This window comes from Phacochoerus africanus, chromosome 2, assembly GCF_016906955.1.
Source record: "Phacochoerus africanus isolate WHEZ1 chromosome 2, ROS_Pafr_v1, whole genome shotgun sequence".
NCBI lineage: Eukaryota > Metazoa > Chordata > Mammalia > Artiodactyla > Suidae > Phacochoerus > Phacochoerus africanus.
In genome coordinates, this window is record NC_062545.1 from 27938084 (window position 1) to 27962165 (window position 24082).

The following is a 24082-nucleotide window of genomic DNA, read 5'->3' on the forward strand; positions in this document are numbered from 1 at the left end:
TGTTCATATATGCAAGTTCTTAGAAGCGTTCCCAGCATATATAAACACCATATAAGCCTGGTTGTTGCTATTCTCACTGCCACCATTATTTTATTGATGCAACAAGTCTACTTCCAAACACAAAGCTGTGCCATGGGGCAAGTCAAAGAAGCCAGGGGCATGCTAAAAGGCAGAGGGAAGTTATTTGGTGATTAAAAATGTGACCTGGATAATTCATTGGAAGATAAATAAGAATATGCATAAAGTCAAATAAAAACTGGGGATTTTTTTGATAAAGAGGATGGTGGAGTTGAGTGGAAAGATTGTGGCCTTTCAAATCGGACAGCCCTGGGCTGGACTGAGACTCTACCAAATATGAATTGTTGACCTTGAACGAGTTACAAAACCTCTTTGTACTTCTCCTTAATCGTGGGCCAAATGGTGATACTGCTCAACTTTCAAGGTTGTTAGATATACCAGAAGTACCCTGCATACAGTGGGTGACACACATGGTAGTTCTTATCATTAAAAAAAAGCCTATTGAATCTTTCAACAAGTCATGTCCAGAGTGGCCTTATTTGAGGAGTACTTTGCTGGGGGCTTGTGGATATGTGAGCAGATCAGTAACTTCTCTGACAAACTGCCTGCCCTTGATGGTGGTCTTTATATTATAAGCATAACTAATCAAGAAAATAATTTTTCAGGGTTTAAAGAAGTCAATTATATTTTAAAATTAAATGAGATAACTTGAGGTTAATTGGAGGTCTTCATCCACCATGTTATGGTTCTTGTCACTTTATATTAAAGAATATTGTAGACAGTCATGATTCATGGCAAAGAGGGTAGAAACGTGGGAAAAAACTTACCTAAAAATCGGTGTAAGGTCACCATATCTAACTTGAAATGGTGAATGAGTCCATGGGTGTTGAAGAGGTGGCACAGCAGTGTTACCAGGCTGTTTCCTATAGGAAAACAGTTACCCGTTTTATTTCATTTTCATCACCATTAAAATAGCAAGACTGACAATAGAATCTGTAATGAAAGTTCTCTGGTAGGATCATTTCTTTTCTCATTTAGATTTGAAATTATTCAAGTACGAAGGATACTAGTACTATGTTCTGGTCCCAGGTTTTCTTTTATTGTACTAGTAAGATTAGCTCAGATTATTTCTACTCATATCAAAGGCAATGAAAGCATTAAGAGTTAGAAGTCTGTCTACTGCCATATCGGGGACACATACGTGTGTGAGTGTGTGTGTGTTTGGGTATTTTTTTAGAGACACAGTTTAACGGTCATTTGAAGTGTCTCAAGTTGCTCGCAACTGACTCCCGCATTTACAGGCGTAACTAAGCCACCATATTGCCTATTCATTCAAAAATCATCCGAGATCTGACCATGAGCTATTCTGTACTTCAAGCAAGCAGAGATACAAACTGAAGCTATAATAACTTGTAAGCGTTCAAGAAATATTGTTTATTAAAGAATAATGACTTTGAATTTCAAAAGCACTATAGAGTTTATGAAAGACTTTGAAATGGACTGAGATGATAGATGTCTTAAATGGAAAACTAGGTTGTTGCCTGGGCACACTCATCCAGGGTCCCTGATTCTACGTGTTTCTGCAGCTTTCATCATCTCTGAGCTATTTCACAACCATGAAACTTGTAGACAACTGATAGCCCTACACATGCAAATGAAATCAATCAGGTGGAAATACAATTGATTTCCTCCTTCTAGTTTCCCAGCTATTGAGAAATTCATTTCAGGCATTTCTTACTGCTTATATATGTGTGGCTCTATGAATTTTCCTTTGCGCTAGCTGTAACATTTTACTGGGTCTCATTAACTGAGTTAAATAAAACTAGTGATGTATTCATTTCAGGTTTTTATGAAAGTCATGACGATTCTCTCCTTTTAACAAATATCATTAAACAAATTTTTTCCTTTTAACAAATATCGTTAAACAAATTCTTTTTTTTTTTTTTCTGGCTTTTTTAGGGCCACACCTGCAGCATATGGAGGTCTCCACGCTAGAGGTCTAATCAGAGCTACAGCTGGCGGCCTACACCACAGCCACAGCAACACGGGATCCTTAACCCACTGAGCAAGTGCAGGGATCAAACCTACAACCTCATGGTTCCTAGTGGGATTTGTTTCTGCTGCACCGCCACAGGAACTCCTAAACAAATTCTTTTGTTCCTGGTTAATTGCATTTACTGGTCCCCATCTCTCAACTGATCTGAGGAAAGTGAGATACAAGATTATGAAATACATCCCTATTTGATCTCATTAGCCTCCTACAGCAAAAAACTTAGTTTCATGGCCTTAGGCTATCTCTCTCTCTACTATGTGCTGTTTGTCAAGTAACAGAACGGTGATGACTGAAAGCAGAAGCCTTTAGTGATGGGACATCTGAAGGTGAGCATTAAATGTGATGGCTTTCATTGGATCCCTATTATTGGCATTTGTTTAATGGGAAGATGAAAATACAATAGGCTTTCATACTTTCTTAGGGAGCACAAAACTGTATTATGTTTTATAGGCACAAAACTTTAAAAAGTGAACCATTAAGAATATCTACTTTCCCCCTCAGCTCCAGCCTAATTTTTTTTTTTTTTTGCCTTTTTATCTTTTTAGGGCCGCACCCATGGCACATGGAGGTTCCCAGGCTAAGAGTCGAAATGGAGCTGTAGCCGCCAGTCTATGCCAGAGCCACAGCAATGTGGGATCCATGAGCTACACTACAGCTCATGGCAATGCCAGGTCCTTAACCCACTGAGTGAGGCCAGGGATCGAACCCACAACCTCATGGATGCTAGTCGGGCTCATTAACCGCTGAACCACGATGGGAACTCCCTCCAGCCTAATTTTTTTTTTTTGTCTTTTTGTTGTTGTTGTTATTGTTGTTGTTGTTGTTGTTGCTATTTCTTGGGTCGCTCCCGCGGCATATGGAGGTTCCCAGGCTAGGGGTTGAATCGGAGCTGTAGCCACCGGCCTACGCCAGAGCCACAGCAACTCGGGATCCGAGCCGCGTCTGCAACCTACATCACAGCTCATGGCAACGCCAGATCGTTAACCCACTGAGCAAGGGCAGGGACCGAACCCGCAACCTCATGGTTCCTAGTCGGATTCGTTAACCACTGCGCCACGATGGGAACTCCATCCAGCCTAATTTTTATACCCTGTCTTCAGCAATTGCTTTCTTCTGAGGATGCCAAACATATCTGAACAATACCTGCAATGGTACAGACTTGCTCACTTAATGAAAGTACACAACCACCGGCCTGGTAAGGTTCAGGATTGATCAGATGTACTTTTATGTTTCTAGTTTCCATTGACTAACAGTGAATTCCCTCCCACTGCATGTGGCCAAAGTATTCTGCGAGGAAAGAATCTAATCTGTGGTTTCTCAATTCCTTTGGAATTATCAAGACCGAAGGAAACTAAGATTCAAAGTCCAAATTCAACGCTTTTTTTTCATCTGAACTAATTTTTCCTTGCCCTTGTCCCTCTTGAGTTGCTGCAGATTTATGAACGTGGGAAAAGAGAGAAAAAAGAATAACAGTGTTTAAAAATAAATTTTGTTTTTCACAAAATTAATCCCACTTTATGGTGTGTATTTTAGTGAGAATTTTTTTGGCTGACTTACCATTTGTCAAGCGATCAAACAAGAAAATGTCAAAATCCCACATTCCCACTTTGGAGAGCATATGCTGAAAAGGCAAACAAAAACAGCACTCACATGAATTGCATCGGAGCCTCAAACATTTACTTTGAGACATAGTGCATTAAACAATTACACAGTTAATACTGGAGCATATTACTATCTGTGTACAACTGCTTCGTAGTAAAACAAATCTTTCCGTACTCGTGGTAACAATGGTGTTAAAGGGTCAGGCTCTGGAATTGGATGGCCACCTCTTATGTTGACCATAGTTCTTACAGGCGGTGGTACCTTGGACAAGTTCCTTAATGTCTATGTACTTAAGTTTCCAAATTTCAAAAATGTAGCTGATAATACTATTGCTTCGGAGGGCGATTGTGGAGATTAAATAAGGTAATATTAGCAGAGCGCTTTGAGCAGTGGACGTACATAGTAAGCACACATGAGAGCTGTTGAAATTGTAGTTCTGTAAGTCTCTACGTCACCACCTACTATGCACTTAAGGGAGGAGGTCTGCAGTAAACTTAAAAAAAAAAAAAAGAAACCTAGATGATTGATGAGTGCATTATTCTGGTCAATGGGGACTAAATGTGGAATTAACCACTGTGACAGGAAGCTGAAGAGTGGGTAGTTGAAAATATTGAGTCATTGGAAATTCTACTGTCCAACAGACCTATTACTGTCTTATTTTTCTTTTTAAAAATACCCCTTGCTCAGAATTAGATGGGGGGTGTTAACTCTCAGACACAAAGTTGCAGTGCTGATTCTAGCTCACTGTAGCTCCTGTGACTTGGTGTCCTTTCTTCCCATAGGCACTGCTCCTGGTAAGGACCAGCTCACTCTCTGCCACTTTCCCTTGAATGGCCTCCCTGTGTCTTACCACACATCGTGGCACACAAAGACCTTCACAACAGCACCACAGAAAGGAAGGGACAGTTGGTTTTGGGTAAGATCTAGTTTGAGTGAGCTCTTTATCCAAGTTGCACAATTCTAAATACAGAGCCAAATTGTGATATCTGATATCCAGACATCTGATATCCTGACTTCTGGACTGTTCTTTCTACATGTCAATGTTGTCTTTCTTGAGAGTGGCTGTTCAGAGAGGAGGCACCTCTGAGAATGTTGTGTCATGGATACTCCTCTCACCAAATGAAACAACTAACCAATCAACCAACCATTCATTCAATCTCAGGCCTTGGGCTGTTAGAAGAGTGATATTTGATTTCTTTCCATAGACCTCATGTTGGGAATTAATTCTTCTGACACTACTTACTGCTAATTTTTTTTCTTTTTTTTGCCTTTTCTAGGGCTGCTCCCGTGGCATATGGAGGTTCCCAGGCTAGGGGTCCAATCGGAGCTGTAGCTGCCAGCTGACACCACAGCCACAGCAATGTAGGATTCAAGCCGCGTCTGCAACCTACACCACAGCTCATGGCAACACCAGATCCTTAACCCACTGAGCAAGGCCAGGGATCGAACCTGCAACCTCATGGTTCCTAGTCGGAGTCGCTAACCACTGAGCCATGATGGGAACTCCTGCTCATTTCTTAATAGTATATGCCATTGGAATTTTTTTTTTTTGTCTTTTTGTCTTTTTGCTATTTCTTTGGGCCGCTCCCGCGGCACATGGAGGTTCCCAGGCTAGGGGTCTAATAGGAGCTGTAGCCACCGGCCTACGCCAGAGAGCCACAGCAACTCGGAATCCGAGCCGCGTCTGCAACGTACACCACAGCTCACGGCAGCGCTGGATCCTTAACTCACTGAGCAAGGGCAGGGACCAGACCCGCAACCTCATGGTTCCTAGTCTGATTCGTTAACCACTGCACCACGACGGGAACTCCTGGAATGTATTTCTTAATAGTACATAGATAGCATAATATTCCTTAGCATGTGAACTGTAAGATATTATCTTTGACTTCTGTTTAAACTGAGGCAGTTTATTCTTGAAATTTAAATTCTTTTGGGAGTTTGGGCTAGAAATAACCTGTGAACTTCTCTTAGATTGTCTCACCTTAGATTTCTACCCTCTGTTGGATCAATACATTGCAGCAGTAATTGTAAAATTAGTAAACATTATTTGGATGAATTAAAAATTATAAAAAAAACCCCAATGCACTATATTGATAGTCTGAAGTGAAATTAAGAGTTGGTAATTACTGGGTTAATTTCAGAGTAGCTATGATGGTGAGGTAATTCAAAGTGTTAAAAAAATGTAATTATTCCTTCATTGGAAATAGATCAGTCCAAAATATTGTTTCACTTAGTGGTGCAGAAATATATCATGCACATTTATAAAAATGAAAATAGCTAGCATGTGCTGTTTTAAGTGTGTAAGCATGTTAAGTGTATCAGCATGCTTTTCCTTATATAATTCCTGCACTACCTCTATGAGGTGAGTGTTTCTATTAATTTCACTTTATATTTAAGGGAGAAGTCCAGATGTGTTGAAGTCAGAGGCACAGAGCTCCTCAGTGGTAGAAAGAGGACTTGAACCCAGGTGCTCTCAGCACCCTTGGCTGGGTGCGAGGTGACAGAGGGGCAACCAGCTCACCCTTGCTTGTCCAAGGTAGTCTTCATCCAGCAGGTGGAGGGGGGCTTGTGGGATAATTCCACGAAGCAGCCTTGATGCATGGAAGTATCTCTGAAAGCTTAACAGTCTTTTCACCTTTTTCTTGGTGCCAATTTCCCCTGAGTGTGTTGTATCTGTGGAAAATAATCAAATTCAGAAGTTATATATTTAAAAAGCCCAATTTTTCTCCACTCTGTAAAAATACAATATACTATAAAGGAGAGAAATGTAAAAGATGCTCTCAATGCTTTTTTTTTTTTTTTAATGGTCATACCCACAGTATATGGAAGTTCCTGGGCCAGAGATTGAATTTGAGCTGCAGCTGCCTGCAATGCCAGATCCTTTAACCCACTGTGCCTGGCAGGGGTTTGAACCCGCACATCTACAGTGACCCAAGTGCTGCAGTCAGATTCTTAACCCACTGCACCACAGTGGGAATTTCTCAATGCTTTCTCAAATACAGACCATTGAGGCCTGCACTTGAAATTCTTCCAGAACAAAAATATTTCTTATATGTTAACTTTCATTAAAATGTTGAGATATATGTATAACTGGGTCACTTTGCTGTACAGCAGAAATTGACAGATCACTGTAAATCAACTATAATAAAAATTTTTTTAAATGCTGAGATAGTTCTGACTGTAATTTTGGAAGACATGAAATATACAAATTAAAGACTGGTCAGTCTAGTGAGTGAATTCACTACTTCTGCATGCACTTAAGGAATAGTTATGCTTTTTTTCTGCTATACTGGAACTGAAGTTCCAAAATTTAGACCATGGTATCTTCCTACACTTTCCCTGGTCTGATGATATCATTCACCTGAAATAGAAGAGTTGAGAACACATGAGCTTAGACATGAAGAAATGTTTCTTAAGGTCCCAAGAACATCGGCAGCAAAGGAATTAAAAATCTCAGCACAAAAGTGACCTAGATTCTGGTGACATGAAGCAGAGAGGGTGTTTATTTTCTAATGGAGTATATTCTCTTTCACTGGAGGCCGTAAAAATCCGATCCTGTCAGTAGAGATATTTTAATACTCCTATCACATGTGCCTTTGAAAACTTGACTGTTGACATCATGGTCATTGTCCAGAAATATCCCAAGCACATTATTTGAATGTCTGTCAAGGTATGTCTTATCTCAGCTGAAATTCTATGACTCACTCGGCCCCATGAGTGACGTGTGCTGCCAATTTTGGATTTGGAGTCAGTTGAACAGTCCTAGTAGGAATATGCACAGTTCATATATTAAGAAATTTGGTTTATCTCATGCTGTCTCCCATCTTCCTCTTTCCTCTAGGAAACTCAAAATCACAATGGATTTTAGAAGCAGAGGAATCAATGTGGCAATCAATGTGGCAACCTTCTTAGCAAGGCGGCACTCCTCAGTGGCAGGGCATGACCCAAATCAGTTCTTTATTTAGGTTGTTTTATGCATCTGAGATTTAATCAGGGCAGACAAACCCTACCGCTTTCTGAAAATGCCACCTGATTGAATTTCTTTTTATTTTAAAATGCTTCTAGAGTTCATGTGTGGAATGATGTAATCAAGAACACAAAGAGATAAGAGGAGTAAACTGAAGTTGGGTGCTTAGGTGAACATCAGTATTAAAAATGGTATATGATATGTGGACTCAATCCTACTGATGGGTTCTCTCATATTCTATGTTTATCAAGTCAAAGTACAGGATGAAATGACCTACTCCTTTAAGATAATGTTTTGAGTGTTCCTAAGAGACAGGCATGTTCTAGATGCTTGGTGAGATCCTTCAGTTCTAGATCCTCCAATGAGCAAAACAAAGATCCTTGTCTTCAAGAAGTTTGCACTGCACCATAGATAGAAAGAACCAATAAACATAAGGGAGAAGTAATTCATAAAGATGAGTTAGAAGCTGGTAAGGGCAATGGGAAAAAAGTGAAAGCAGGGGAATGCAGGATCTGGCCTCATTAGAGGTACAATTTGATCAAAACTTGAGGGACGTCAGGGAGCTGTCCAACCAGATATCTGGGAAAATGCCTTTCTTACAGAGGAACTAGCTCCGATCACCCTAGAGTGGGATTGTGCCTGGCTTTCTGGTACCTTGGATGAGCAGAAGTTCAGTGTGGGTGGGAAGGAGGGAAAAAGGGAGGAGTGAAGAATGAGGTCTTAGAGCAAAGCAGAGGTGGGTGTGAGAATCATTGCGAAGCTGTTGCAATGCCTTGAGCTCTACTCTCAGTGAAATGTGGAACCACTGCAAAGTTTTGAGGGGAAGAGTAATATGGAAGGACTTAACATTTAAAAAGGGTCACCATGGTTTCTGAGTTGAGAACAGATTATGGCAGCAAGCTTTGATGCAGTAAGACCTGTTATGAGGATACTGGAATAATCCAGGTTAAAACTTGGGGGTAGCAGTGGAGGGTGTAAAAGTGGAGGGATTCTGAATATATTTTGAGGACCTCAAAGTTTTTGGCTTGAGTAACTGGGGGAATGGAGCTGCCATCACCTGAGTTGGGGAAGGCTACAGGTGGAGTGGATGTCAGGTGGATTTCAGTTTTGTACATGTTGAATTTGTATGTCCATTGGAGAGTCAGGTGAAGATGTCAAGTAGAAATAAGTGGACATAAAACCCAGGGCTTGGGGAAAAAGACTGGGTTTGAGATATACATTTGGGAGTTGTCAGATGAGATTACCTAGGGAGTGAGTATAGATACAGATGACAAAAGTGTTCTGATGTCTGAGTTCTGGAGTACTTCAACTTAAAAAGGGTGTGGAGAAAAGTAGAGAGAATCAAAGGAGACTGAGAAGAAGCATCCTGTGGGGATGGAGGAAAAACCAAGAGAGCATCATCTCCCGGGAGCCTAGTGAAGACAATATTGCAAAAAGGAAGGTGTGATCCTCAGTATCAAATGCTGCTAACAGATCAAGTAAAGTCCAAGAATTGACCATGGGTGTATCAATATGTCAAAATTCATTGAACTATGTGCTTAAAAGAGCATATTTTATTGTATACTCAGAAACAGCAACACTCAGTAGCAACAAGCATATCTAGCACTAAATTTTATCATTTAAATTCAATCTATCACTATAAGGAACAAAATAACCTTGGCAAAATGGCCAAGTCTAGGACTACAGCAGGCAGACTACAAGGTGAACTATAACTTCATGTAATGCTAGAAAATAAAGGAGCTCAAAAAATGATGGGCTTACAGAAAAGTGACAGAGGAGACAATGTAAAGGGGGTCTCTCTGAACAAATACGGGAAAGTCTGAAACTCAACATGAGTGATGGAAGAATGGATTATAAACCATTGTAAGAAGACTCCACTAGTCCATACTGGTAGTAAGCAAGCAAGCAAGTAAATAAATATGGAGAAGGGAAAGCTCTTCCCTGCAGTCGGTGCTCACCAATAAATAAGGTAGAAGAAATAACAGAGTTAGAAAATTACCATTTTGCAATCTTAATAGTAATAACTGATTCAGGCCAAAAATCGTTAATGGATAATAAAATTGTTAAGTGCAAGATTAAAAAGCAAAAGGATAATTACATAGTATCAAAGTGTCTCTTCACGGATGACAATAGTTGGAAAGGAAAAATGGACAGTTTTTTAATGAATAAATGTAGAGGGGGCGCCATCTTTGCTAACTATTTAAAGTTAATATCATGGGTAATGGGAGAAGTTGACATACTCTTGCTAATATATTGCACTGAGGATACAATATCACCCATGCAGAGTCCCAAAGAACATCTGACCTCAAAAAGAAGAATCATCAGAACAACCCAAGGTGAAGCATACTCTACAAAACATTCAGGCTGCTCTCTTAGAAGATGTCAATGTCGGAGTTCCCACTATGGAGCAACAGGATAAGCTTGCATTTCTGCAGCTCTGGAATACCGGTTGAATCCCCGGTCTGGCACAGTGGGTTACAGTGTACCTCGAAACTGAGGCTCAGATCTGAACCCTGGCCCCGTAATTCCATATGCTGTGGGGTAGCCAAAAAAAGAAAATGAATAAGAACAAAGAAAAGAAAAACAAGTCGTGGTCAGAGAAGACAAAGAGGACTTCAGTTATAGTTTCATAATAATGGATACAACATAGAGTGTGCTAAGTGCAATGCATGTCTTGGAACCGGATCCTGGATCAGAAAAAAATGTCCGTAAATGACACTGTTAGGAGAATTTGTAAAAGTTGGATATGGATTTGTATATGAGATTATAATCTTCTATCTATAAGTGTCTTGAATTTCATAACTGAAGTGCAGTTACACGAAAGAATCCCTTGTTCTTAGAAAATACATGCTGAAATATTGAGGGATTAAGAGGCAGGGTGTGTTCAACAAATTCTCAAGCAGTTACAAGGAAAGTAGCAGTAAGGCAAATGGGGCAAAATACAATAATTGGTGCATCTTTCTAAAGGGTATATCAATGTTCTTTGTTTCGTTCCTGCAAATTTTCTATAGATCTGCAGTTACTTTATAATAAGTCGTCTAAGAAGAGAGAGAATGGGAAAGGAGAACTCAAGCAACAACAAAAAGTATATTCAATTTTAGCAGTTTTGCTACTAAGGGGAGAAAAGAAACATCGTGATATTTCTACACAGAACTATACAGAATGAAGTCAAGTGTGTCAACAAATTAAGGTACTTAATTATTCTGGGTTATGTATAAACCTAAAGGGGAACAATGAGCCATACCATGTTCTAGTTTGTTTTTTATAGTCTATGAACATTCCCTCATTCTAAAAAATTAAAAGCAAATCTCCTATGTGGCTGAGAGCGTGCCTGTGTGTACACTGTAGAAGCAAACAACTGAAGCCTGAATTATGGAACTATGAGACAAACACAGCAAATTGAAATTATGGATTATTTCTTTGTAAACTTCCATTCAGCTTTCCAGGTGATAAATTTTAAGCAGATTCATAGTTTAGGTAATGACACTTGTCACATATAGGACATATAGATGATAGGAAATAATGATTTTTAGTCACTAAAATTACCATTTTGATTAAACTATTGCTAATCCGATGATGCTATGAGCTAGAGATATTACATTTAGATCCATTTTCCCCCCTTAAACCAAAGAGGCAAACGGCAAGATTCCTTCCTTCCCTACTTATTTTTTTCCTCTGTAGTCAGATGACAGTCTACCAATATGACAGAATTTAGATCTCTTTTAATCTTTATTTCAATTCTGGTATTCCTTATTTTTTATTTTAAAAATGTTATGTTAAAATATATATCTTAATTACTGAGTTATTTAATGCCCTCTCAAATTTTGAGCCTGATGTAAGTGCTTCACTCCCCTCACCCTAGTTCTGGCCCTGTCTTGCATCATTGCACCAGAAGCTCAGATAATGTAACAAATGACAAATATTAAAATAAATCTATCCAATAAAATCTTTTCATAGTAATTTTTTGGGGCTGCCTCTGCAGCATGCACAAGTTCCTGGGCCAGGGATTGAACCCATACCACAGCAGTGACAAGGCCAGATCCTTAACCTGCTGTGCAACCAGAGAATTCCCATAAAACATATGGAAATTCCCAGGCTAGGGGTTAAATTAGAGCTGCAGCTGTGGGCCTATGCACAGCCACATCAACGCAGGATCCAAGCCATGTCTGCAACCTATAGCACAGCTCACGGCAACACTAGATCCTTGACCCACTGAGTGAGGCCAGGGATTGAACCCGCATCCTCATGGATATTAGTCAGGCTCGTTACCACAGAGCCACAACAGGATCTTCCCCCACAGGTAATTTTTTATGGTAGTGTGTAGGTTAAAATAGCTGGCATAAAATGTCATTCACTATGAGTGGTTCAAAGTTTTGGAATGAATTGGTTGTAAAATATGTGTTCTTGTACAATTTCAAACTTACTGTCTGAGATGGGCAGATGGATATCTGCCAAATTGAAGTATTCATTTGTAACCAGTATTCTCTAAAATACCCAGGCCAGTCATGACTGTGCCATTTAGCACTGCTATCTGGGTTACTCTTTAGTGCATTAGAAAATAATTCAGAAGTGATGCTAGGTGGCCATTTATGAAAACAATAGGGTTTAATTTTCTTTTGCAAGGACACTCAGAAAGACAAATGAAGAGAAATCCTCAAGGTTTTCTAAAGACCACTCAATAGTGGAGGAAAAATAAATATATTTAAAACAATAACTTATTTATCAGCTGTCATTTTGGGAGTGCTTTGTGCTGTGAGATAATGGAAAACTAGGATATAAACTGAACATATAGTTGGGAGAAAAAAATCCATATAAGAACAACCTGTGAATAAATTGCCATGCTATATAATAATCCTGGGTATAGCTTGTTGAAGTGTTGAAATGTGTTTACAATTATTGACTAAGAGCCAACACTTTTGTTTCCAAAAGGAATCTTAGTGAATAACTAGCATATTTTTGCTTTGACTATTAGGGGTAGAATGATAGGCATTTCTGGACATAAACTTAAATGATGAGCTAAACTAAATTTTACAGATAGCTCAGTTAAAATCAGCTTGTAAAAATTTAGAGAATCTTAACCAAGTGCTTAATAATAAAATGCTGGGTTTATTTAATAGCTTTATATAATTAAAAATTATTATTTAAAGGCATTCATGGTTATCCGAATGGTGCTTTTTGTCTGGATTTTCTTATTTTATGGCCTATGGATCCTCATATTCTCATTTGGAGCAGTTATAAAACAATGCTCCAGAATGTTTCATTGCCTAATCTATGTGCACATTGACCCTGACTGTGAAATGCATTTTCTGCTTACTTGTTCTTTCATAAATTTCACAAATATGTACATATTAACACATTTCTGCACTATTTAGACACTAATTTTAAGGTTATGGAGTTTATATTGGCACTACTGGTATGATAATTTTAAAATTTCATAAGTTGGGCTTGGCTCAAATGCAAAAAATTGTTAATAAAAATTATTTTCATTTTGAGTATCTTCTCTATGGCATATTCTCTTTACAGGGGCTGGTAAATTTTGGTAATTGGAGAAATCTTAAACCTAGAATAAACATCTGGAATAAAAAAGCTGCTAAGCACATCTATATGATGAGGTTGTTTCTGTCAACTGTATACATAATTCCTTTAGCAAGGCCTTTACCTAGTATTTCCAAAATAGCTAGTAATTGGTGCAGAAGCAGCTCAGGTGATATTGAGAACAAGGAAAGCCTTTAGGTTTAAGAGAGCAGAACTTGCTTCAAGTAAACATAGAGACCCAACTCCATAAACCTACTATCAAGGCTTTCAGAGAATTAATTCTATTAAATATTTAAAATAATGTTATCAACAAATTTCCTAATCAGATAATTAATATACTAATAATTATAATACTTGTAATTATTATACAATTGTTATGTTATAATAATTATAATGAAATTCCTTGATGAGTTAGTGGCTATCCATATGCTTTGTACATTCTTCTCTTACGGGATTTTAAATTATGTCTTACGTACACTATAGCTATATTGGGATAAATAACTTATTACTTTTCAAGGTCAGAGACCATCTCATCAAAACACTGTAACGCCTTGTATCTAGTACATAATCTTGTGCACAATGGAAATTCCACACAAAATTTGTTGTTTTAATTTGAATAAATCCTCTCAATTAGTTTACAGGAACATCATCATCAAGTGCCATTTTAAAAGAATAAGACAACTTATAAAATGTAAGATTCTAAACCCTATATGTTAGTTTTCCAAATTATTTTCTCAAACCCCGCAAATGGTGTTCCAGGGGCCAGGTCCTCCTGCCAGTGCCATTCACTGTGGTTGACTGCCACTGTAACACTCTAACTATGCCCTGTGTGACTGCTACATGTCTGACTTTCTTATTAGGCTGTAAGGTCTAATAAGACCACAATATCCTGCAAGTTCTAGGTGTTAAATACACGGTGACATATTAAATAACTTTCCTGTTTCTGTACTCTAAGTTCAACAATGATGAGCTTTGGAGAAATCTGGTTGAAATTCTAATTTTAAGTATGTGGTTTTAAAATCAATGAAAAAAGTTAATTAGTGTGATTTTAGGAGTCCTAAAGCAGGAACAGCAGATATACAATAGAGTTCTTTTTCTTTTGTTACCAATTGTACTAGTTTAGGATTCAGAATCCCTGCAAAGCTGGAGGATTAATGGAGTTATCCAGGATGGCAATTTTCTTGAAAGCATTCATGAGGGTTTTGAGATTGAAACAGCCTATGCTAAGAAGCAGCTGATCTGCTAGACTACTTTAAAAAAATGAAAAAAAATCATAAAGAGGTTATATGTAGAAAACAGTATCAGTGGATTTCAAAAATGTATAATGTGGATTTCTAGTTTTCTTGGCAAGGTGCTAAAGGAGACGAGTGCTCATTTCAACATATTAGACACTTAAATTCACTCTCATGCGCTTTTAGCAAATTTCATGATTTATAATTCAGTCAAATCCCACTTTTCACAGATTAGTATCTCTAGACATTAAGGTCTACATTTATTTATAAAAGAACCAGCTGCCAAAATATAGACATGATATTGTGATATTGATAATGCTACTATACATAGAAAGCCCTAAAGATTCCATCAAAACACTTTTATGGAGTTCCCACTGTGGCTCAGTGGGTTAAGGACCCAATATTGTCTCTATGAGGATGCGGGTTTGAGCCCTGGTCTGACTCAGTGGGTTAAGTATCTGGCATTGCCATAACCTACAGGTTAAGTTGCAGACGTGGCTTGGATATGGTGTTGCTGTGGGCCTCAACTGCAGCTCTAATTTGACCCCTGGCCTGGGAACTTCCATCTGCCATAAGGTGTCATGGTAAAGAAAACCCAACAAACAAAAAACCAAAAAAACATTCTTAGAATAATTGAATTCAGTAAAGTTGCCAAGTAAAAAGTTAATACACAAAAATCAGTTGCATTTCTATACACTAATAACAAACTATTAGAATGAGAAATTAAGAAAATAATCACGTATACAATTGCATTAAAAAAATAAAATGTTGAAGGGGTAGATTTAACCAAGAAAATGAAATACCTTATACTGAAAACAAGATATTAATAATTAAATTGAAGAAGATACAAATAAATGATATTCTGTTCTCACTGACTGGAAGAATTAATATTGTTAAAATTTCCATACTATCCAAAACATTCTATAGATTCAATGCAATTCCTATCAAAATTCCAATGGCCTCCTTCACAGAAACAGAACAAACAATCTGAAATTTTACATGGAACCACAAAAGACCTCAGATAGCCAAAACACCATTGAGAAAGAATAACAAAGCTGGAGGCATCACACTTGCTGATTTGAAACTAGTTTACAAAGCTATAGTAATTAAACAGTATGGTATTGACAGGAAAAGAGACAAACAGATCGATGCAACAAAATAGAGAATGCTAGAAGTAAACCCATGTGTATATGGTCAATTAATTTGTAACAAAGGAGCCAAGGGTATACAGTGGGGAAAAGATTCTCTTCAATAAGTGGTCCTGGGTAAACTGGAGAGCCACATGCATAAGAATAAAACTAGACTGCTGTTATACACCATGCACAAAAATTAACTTAAAATGGATTAAAAACTTGAATGTAAGACCCAAAACTATAAAACATAGACAGTAAGCTCCTTGACATAGGTCTTAGTAATGATTTTTTGAATTTTATACCAAAAACAGAGGCAATAAAAGCAGAAATAAAGTAGAACTACATCAAACTAAAAAGCTTCTCATAATAATAATAATAATAATAAAATAAAAACCTTCTGTACAGCAAAGAAAATCATCAATAAAATGAAAAGCCAACCTACTGAATAAGAGAAAATATTTGCAAATCATATATCTGGTAAGAAGTTAATACCCTAAACATACAAGAACTACTGAAAAGTAACAGAAAAATCCCAAACAATCTAATTAAAAAGACAAATAAAAGTTCCCTGGTGGCTCAGTGGGTTAAGGGTCCAGTGTTGTGACTGCTATGGCTCAGGTCGCTGCTGTGGAATGGGTTCAATGCCCAGCCCAGGAATTTACACATCTCATGGGTGTGGCCAAAGGAAAAAAAAAAAAAAGAAATAAGTGGAAGATTAGAATAGACTTTTTTTTTTTTTTTAAAGAAGACATAGAGATGGCTAACAGGCACATGAAAAGATGTTTAATATCATTCATCGCCAGGAAAATGCAAATCAAAACCACAATGAGATATCACCGCACACTTGTTACAATGGCTATTATTAAAAAGAAAGAAAAAGTGTTGACAAGAATGCGGAGGAAAGGGAACCCTCACACACTGTTTGCAGAAATGTAAATTGGTACAGCCATTATGGAAACAGTCTGGAGGTGACTTAAAAAACTAAAAATAGAAATATCATAAAAAAGAATGGAATCTTGCCATTGATGTCTACATGTACAGACCTAAAGGGCATTTTGCTAAGTGAAATAAATCAATTAGATAAAGACAAATACTGTATAATCTCTCTCTTTTTTTTTCTGTATAATCTCTCATATGTGGAATCTAAAAAACAAAGTCAAGCTCAAAGTTCAAAGAACATATTGGTGGCTGCCAGAGGTGGGAGATAAGGGTGAGAGAAACGGGTAGAGATATTAAATATGAAGAAAGAAAACATTATGTCTATCCCAGTCTTTCAAAAATAATCAGTGGTCATAAATGGCCATATCCATTTATTTTTTCCTGTACATATTACCAGCAGTTAGAAAAATGTTGCACAGAAGCTAAAAATAACCAAAGATAACATCTGACCTGTAGCATCAGGTATGGAGACTGTTTGCACATGGGTGGACATATATTTAAGACAAATGACCTTTGAGAGACAGAGCAATTGGATTGAAATAAAATATAAATTAATTTTTTTAGCATCTGGAGCATCTTCTAGAATTTTTAATAGAAAAGTAAGAAAATCAGTTGTGATTTCAAAAACAAAAATATACTCAATGTAACATTAACAATAATAACAAAAATACTTCAAAAAAAAAGGAAAGAAAAGGAAAAAACCCCAAATCAAAAGAAAATTCACCATCGCCTTAAAATTTAACTTAAAGTTGGGAACTCATCTTGAGTTAAAAGGAGCTAAGAAGTTATTTTAAGTTTTCTAAACTCAGGTCTTGAATAGAGATATATTAAAGCCTCATGTCATTAGCTCTTCTTCATACAATAAATACTCACGACTTTGTGATGGCTGTCACTAGAAGAAGAGCTTTGCTTCAACACTGCCACTGAGTGGGAGGAGGTGGATGAAGAAGTCTTCTTTAAGGCAGGGAGAATTGTTTCTCTAGTTCTACTTTTTAAAATGTTTATTTTTTTAAATTGCCATTTCTCTTTTATGTTCTTGACAGTGAAGAGAAAGCCAATATGGCTGATGTGAGTCATAGATTAGAATGAACTTCTCCCCCAAGTTCATTGTACCCACACCTGCTGCTTTAGCTCTAGAAAATATGCTCTAAGTGTTTGAGAGGGTCAAAATCCTTGTCCTTTTACCATCCAATGCACTGTTTTTTGGCAAAATGCGCTGTTTTTAGTTTATTGTTTTGCCTACTCCAAATCTATTCCAACCCATAGATTATGAATCTCTAACTTCTGGGGTTCAGGGAAAACTGGAAAACTATTATTTCCTTTTTGTAAGAAGGGAAAACGTCTTTAAAAATAAGCTTTTAAGATTTCTCTGGGCAATCGAGAGGTTTTTCAAAATCCCCGTTTGAATGAAATTTAAATGAATTAGTAAGCATATCAAATTTCCTCAGTTTTAAAGGAGAAATATGTGCCAGGCACAATGTGGTTTTATTGAACCCTCCGCTTCTCAGAGTTTGAAATGTTTAGCAAATCCCAAGTTTTGAGGGCAATGGTTTGTGGTGAGCAAATTGAGGTGACCAGACTTTCAGTTGATTCTAAGTCCCCAGAGGTTAAAAACTGCTGCATTAACTCCCTAGTTCTCAGCCTATATTTAAAGTAAGTATGGTCTTTTATCTGGAGATATCTGTTTGGATGGTTATAGTTCACTACAAAAATTCCAGATGTGTGTTGTAATGTACATCGGCTCCTGGCCCATCACTCGGCTAGTTCTACACACCTCCGCCCCAGGATACTAGACTAAGACTCTGATTGTCTCCAGTTGTCTCCTCCAATCTCTCTCACCTACCACTGACAGATTTATTCCCCAAGCACAACTCCTACCATGTCAGCCCTCGGCTCCAAATTCTTCAGTGGCTCCCCAATGTCTACTTAGTTACATTTATAATATTTATTCTGGTATTCATGCTCCTCCACATTGCGAAGCTTATTTTTCCATTTTTGTCTCCCACCAGTTCCCTTGCAGATAGATAGGACTCTCTCTGTTCTTACTATTTCCATACCCCCCACCCCAAGTCCCTCAAGCTTCTGTGTGATTCCCACACTCCTTCTCAATGGAATACAATCTCCACCTACTGAAACACCCTTCAAGAGCCCACCTCAAGTAACGCCTCCTCACTACCCAGTCAGATGCATTCGGATCCTCTGTGAGTCCTCCTAATGCTTGGCCGTTGGCATTGGAATAACTGGTGTTCTCAGTGCTCCTACTACACAGAAGATGCTACACACACTGTAAGCCCCATCAGGGTAGGACTTCTCATGAAGTATGTGGCTGGCTTTAAATGTGCTCATTGAATGAAGGGATAAAGGGATGTGGTGATTATTGATTGAAATATACTATCTCTTTCGATTTTTCCTACCTCCTGTAGCACATTATCTTCCTCATGACAGATATGACCATAGAATTATTGAATTAAATGAACTGTCCAGAGCAGGGAAGATTCGTTCATTTTACACAACAGGTAAAAGGGTGATCTCCTAGATAAGAACTTGAACTTCTATTTCTTTTCCGAATTTGTTGGATTTTCGGAAATGATTCTAAGTGCATCTTCAGCATGGTGGTAGATTAGTACTAAATGTATCCATCAGTAGAAGCCTGGGCAGGAACATAGCTCTCCAAAAACTTTCAGAAAAAGATCCTCTGTTTTATTCTTTATGGATTACAATGGCTGCTTGAATTATAGTTCATCTGAGTGAATTCTCTGCTTTAATGGAGCGAATCAAGTGGGTATTATACATGGTTGGAATATAACTCTTTAAATGCAAATATTCACTTGAAAGCTTGAGATGTTTACTTGTACACTGAGATTTTTCCTTTACGGTCCATGGCTTTCAATGGGCTACAGTACCGTTTTAGGTGTAATCACACCTGCAGGTCTTGGTGTAGGACATTGTTAAGCAACAAGTTCCCATTAAGACTCATACCATTAACAGGTCATGGAAGCTATATATTTTCACATTGAGCTATATCAGAGAGAAGAAGGAATTGTTTTAGATGATTTTTCCAGTGTCTACTTATATAGGTACCTGAACTGTCCCCGAAGGTATAATTGATACACTTAGTCTAGAACAACCTCACCTGGCCTCCTAGTTCATCCATAAGAAAAACAGAGCTTGGGGAAAGGAAGGGGTGATGGGACTAAGAAATACTGAGCACCTACTAAGTAGTTAATATTTGCTATCCTATTTAATTTTCATAAAAGTGGGTATTGTAAAGTTGGTTTTAGTAGGTTGATTTTACAGGTGAAGCAATGGATTTGGAAGAGTTTAGTAATTTATCCAAAGTTGCACAACTGATAAGTAGCAGAGCAGGGACCAGAACCAGGTCTATGTGATCTTGAAGATGATGTTCTGTTCATCATATTCTGCTCTTTACAGAAAAGGACAAAGAACAGAGTCCAGCATGGGACCCTATTTTCCCTGAGGTACAGTGATATATGAATACTCAAGGAATCTCAGACTGCCTCTCTTTTATAAATTACAGTAAAGCAAAACCAGTAAAAGGACATTTCAGTATAATGCATAAATACAACCGTTATAAAAATAATAAAGATTTAAAGGTTGAAGATGAAAATTGGTATCATTGAACAGGCAAGTCAGAGTGAGACATACTGTAGTGCTAATATTGAAAGACAACCTGTAAAATAACCAGAAAACAACCAGAGAAATAACTCCCCAGCAAAACTTGGAAGTGATTCTATGTATGTAACTTTCCTGTTTCTCTCACTAAATGTACAAATGGAATACTGGGAGGTGAATAATAAATCACTTGTGGGTTTTAAAATTGAAAACACATGTATTACTGACACTGACTTAATGTGATTTGATTATTATGTTATTACACAAAGAAATTTGCAGACATTGGTTAGTAGCTCAGCTTTGGAAAAGACAAACATTTTTGTTGTGTACATAGAACAGAGCGGCAGTTTCTGCGGAAGGGAAAGAGTGGGAGGTACTTGGGCAAACAGGCTGCTCAAAATAAAACTGTGACAGGATGCACACAAGCCTCGTGTTTAACCATTTCTGAGCCAAGCCTTAAAGTCTCCTAAGATTTTACCTGAAGGGCGTCGGCTAATTGAGACATGGCCTGAGTGTAATCTTAGTTGTTTCCCAAGGCCCATGGGCATGCTCTTCTTTTCTCCTGCCTTCTTTCCCTCCAGAAAACACATCTTTTATGTGTTTTCTGAATATTTTGAATTACGTTTATAATGTTAAAATATTCTAATCAGGAATGGTTATTTAATAAATATCCAATAGTCTGTGGTAGCTGTCAATGAATGCAGGTGAAGTCCTTTAGGCAAGAATTGCCTATTTGTTTTTTTTCTGAGTTTCTCTCTTAGTGCTTCGTGGTGAACACTGGCAAGGCTCCCCTCATAAAGATTCATTGAGTACCTACTCTGTGCAAGGTACCGTGTGCTTGAATACACAGAATTTTCAAGACTGTTTCTGCCCTCAACTACCCAGGGAAAGGAGGTGGAATGTTCTCCTCATCGTCTTCTCTACTTTTGTTTCTACTTCAGCTGTGATGGGTAAGGGCTCTTTTAGTATACAAATGCCTAGAAGTAATCATATAAAGTGGAAAATAAGAGCAAGAGAAAGATTGTGTGTGTCTAGCGGGCTCTACTCCCAAAAATGTGATTATTCACTTTGCCCCCTGCCCTGATGGAGTCAGAAGCCAATCATCTTTCCACAAGGGACAGAGGCAGGATGGCGCCTGGGATGCTGTCGGGGATGTGGCAGGGTGGAGAGTGCGAGAGGACAGGGCAGCAGAAAAGGAATGAAGAAGGGAAATCGAAAGAGGAGAGACACACAAGCACCCATTGGAGGTGGTCTGTGTACTAAGGAGAGCCAACCTGGGAAGAAATGGAAGGGATTTGTTGCAGCACCCTCTGAATCCCACATGAGTTTGAGATTCCCTACCAGTGGGGTTGTGTTCTTTCTAGTAATGGCTTGGGTCTTGCATGTTCTTCCGGATGGGGTGAAGCCTAACTGCAGGGATCGATGGTCAGTAAGGAATGTATTTCTATGCTTAGGCCTGTAGCGACTGTCGAACTCTGAAAACAAGCCTAAGGACGTCCATGTTGAAAAAAAAAGTGAACAAACATATTAACTTGCTGGAGCTATAAAAAGGCCCACGAGGCCACAAACATAAGTTATAGAGATGCATGTGGCAAGGAGTGAAAGTGGGGCGATGTAGAAATGCACAAAGAATCGTATGAAGCTGTGTGCTGAGGTTTCTCATCCCTTCTTCAACCTAGCTCATTAGCACTGGATTGCTCAGAGTCAAGAGTTGAATTTCTGTGCCTGAGGGAGGGGGTAGAGAAGGAAAAGGAAGTAGAGAGATGACATCAATAGGGCTAAGGACTCCTGGAGAGACTGAGAAACTTGCCCTTGATTGTCTCAATAGATCATATTTCCTTTTCCTTCCCACTCCTTCCCTTTCCTCTTCCTTCCTTCCTTTTCCAAACATTAAGTCAGGGTTTACTTTGGACCAGACCCTGGGTGGTGCTGGGGGTGCAAAGATGATGGAGACAGGGCCTCTTCATTCAGCATTCCCTGTCAAGAGGGGAGCTCCCTCCTGTTCCTCTATGGCAATAGCACTTGAAAACTACAATCCTGGCTTGAGAGGGTGATATCTGTACTCTCTTGGGACTTTCGACTGCCCTGCTAGCAGCAGTGAGAGTAGCTGGATAAATAAGCAGTGCCCTCTTGGGGTCTGGGGTTCCAGGAGCAGCTATGGTGCCATGACAGTGTTGGGCCAGTGTCTGTCACATCTCCACTTAGGTAAGCCATGTGAGCCCGAGCCTACTGCTCTCCTGGAGTTTCAGCCAGTGGGGCTGTCTAGCCAGGCAGAGCCTACAGACTGTGAGGAGAGGGAATTCAAAATTATCACTCGAAGGAAAGAGCCTTTGGTCTTGAATCACTGGGTTCAAGCCTTGGTTCTTCTACTTATCGGTCTTTTGGGTAAAAGAACTGAAATTACTCCACGCAGTGCACATTGAATAAAGATTAGTGGAACATGTAAGGAAAACCCTAGTCAGAATGCAACTTGCATCTGGAAATAGTTATTTAACCAATCAGTGAATACCTCAGCTTGATTTAGTTGGCAATTATGTAGGCACTATCAAACAGTTTTATGAAAGGCACAGAAGGAATGGTCTAACGTTTGGGGTTCTATCTCAGAAGGGAAGTCTCTGCTTTGGGGAGAGCTGGAAGTTGGGGTTGAGAAGCTGAAAGAGGAAACAGAGGATGGTGGAAAGTCTTCTCCACCTTTCTCAGTGGTTGCTGGTGTTCTATGCTGGGCTTCCATTGCAACCCCACCTCCTACTGTATTGAGCAAAGCAGTTATTCATGCATATCAGAATTGTTGTATTTACTTGTCCTCCTCACCCACTAAACTGTTATATTCCTTGAGGGCAGGAGCTATACTTTACTTACTTTTTAATCCCCAGCATTTAGCACAATGGAATGAAGAAAAACTTCACTGATTTGGCAATTTTGTGCAGAGGTCCTAGTTCTCCAACAAAATAACCTGAACTAATAATTTCTATCCTTATTCCAAGTTTATAAGCAGATAAACAGAGTACCAAAAGGTTAAAGAACTTATTGGAAAAAAACAACACCACTAAAAAACAACCTAGAACAAGCAGAAGCACAAGCATCAAGAGTTTCCACCTCTCTTAGTAACTGGTATTGTCTGTCTCAAACAATGGAATTAATTTTTAAAAAACCAGGTTCTATGTTGAGCTAAGGCAAGTATTTCAAACTTTCCATTTTCTGCAAGTAAAGTTCTGTTCCTTGTTTTCAATGATCAGCTTTCTGGTAAGAATTAAGGGGATGGATGTCAAATCACCACTTTAGTAGCTCGTGTAGGACATGTTTGATTCAAGGATATGTGCTCAGCCAGCTTTTCCAATGAGTGCAAATCAGTCTCTTTCTCAAAATGCCAGACTTTAGCTCTTGGTAAAAAGTAAAATCTGCCCAGTGTCTTCAGTGTCCTACAGAACATCCCTCTCAATAATGACAAGTCACAGTCTGCCCTCTTGATGACCTGGCTGGGTTGACAGATTTCACACTGTTTAAGAATGAAGAGTGAGGCGTGTGCTCTCTGGAGACTCTCCAGAAGATTCTTCAAAGTGTCAGAAAGATCACAACAGGGTGTAAAGTTCAGAAGTTCAGTTAAGTTTAAGGTCCTTCACCCTGGAAAGTTTTCATTAATTTTTTTTTCTCTTTCTTGTACCTCCCAATGAATGCTGCAGTTGCAAATTTCTAAGCATGAGTTGGTCAAAACCCACTCAAAATTATGCCAAGAATCTGCTTTTAAAGCTATACTGTCAAAATCTGCAGCCCTGGGAGGCTTAGATAATTCAGAAAGTATCTGATTTTCAGAAACCAGATTTCTAGCTATATTGAATTTTAGATTCTTTCAGGAGCCCCGGCTCTGAAATCTTTTTCTTAAAAGCAACCACACTTTCTGAATTTACTTTAAGAATACTTATTCTTTACCAAATTTAAGCCAACAAATTTTACAGCTGACAACAAGCTATAA

General features: G+C 38.5%; 1 protein-coding gene across 5 annotated transcripts in view; it reads right to left on the bottom strand.

The window, feature by feature from the left end:
• PDE7B (phosphodiesterase 7B) overlaps positions 1-24082 on the bottom strand; it is a 368574-nt gene that overhangs the window by 67088 nt on the left and 277404 nt on the right. For all 5 annotated transcript variants that reach the window (XM_047770127.1, XM_047770128.1, XM_047770129.1 and 2 more), the window contains 3 exons: positions 6195-6346; positions 3629-3692; positions 846-941 (listed from right to left, as the gene is read on the bottom strand). In XM_047770127.1, the coding sequence (XP_047626083.1) occupies positions 846-941; positions 3629-3692; positions 6195-6346 (312 nt within the window). The remainder of the gene's footprint in view (positions 1-845; positions 942-3628; positions 3693-6194; positions 6347-24082) is intronic.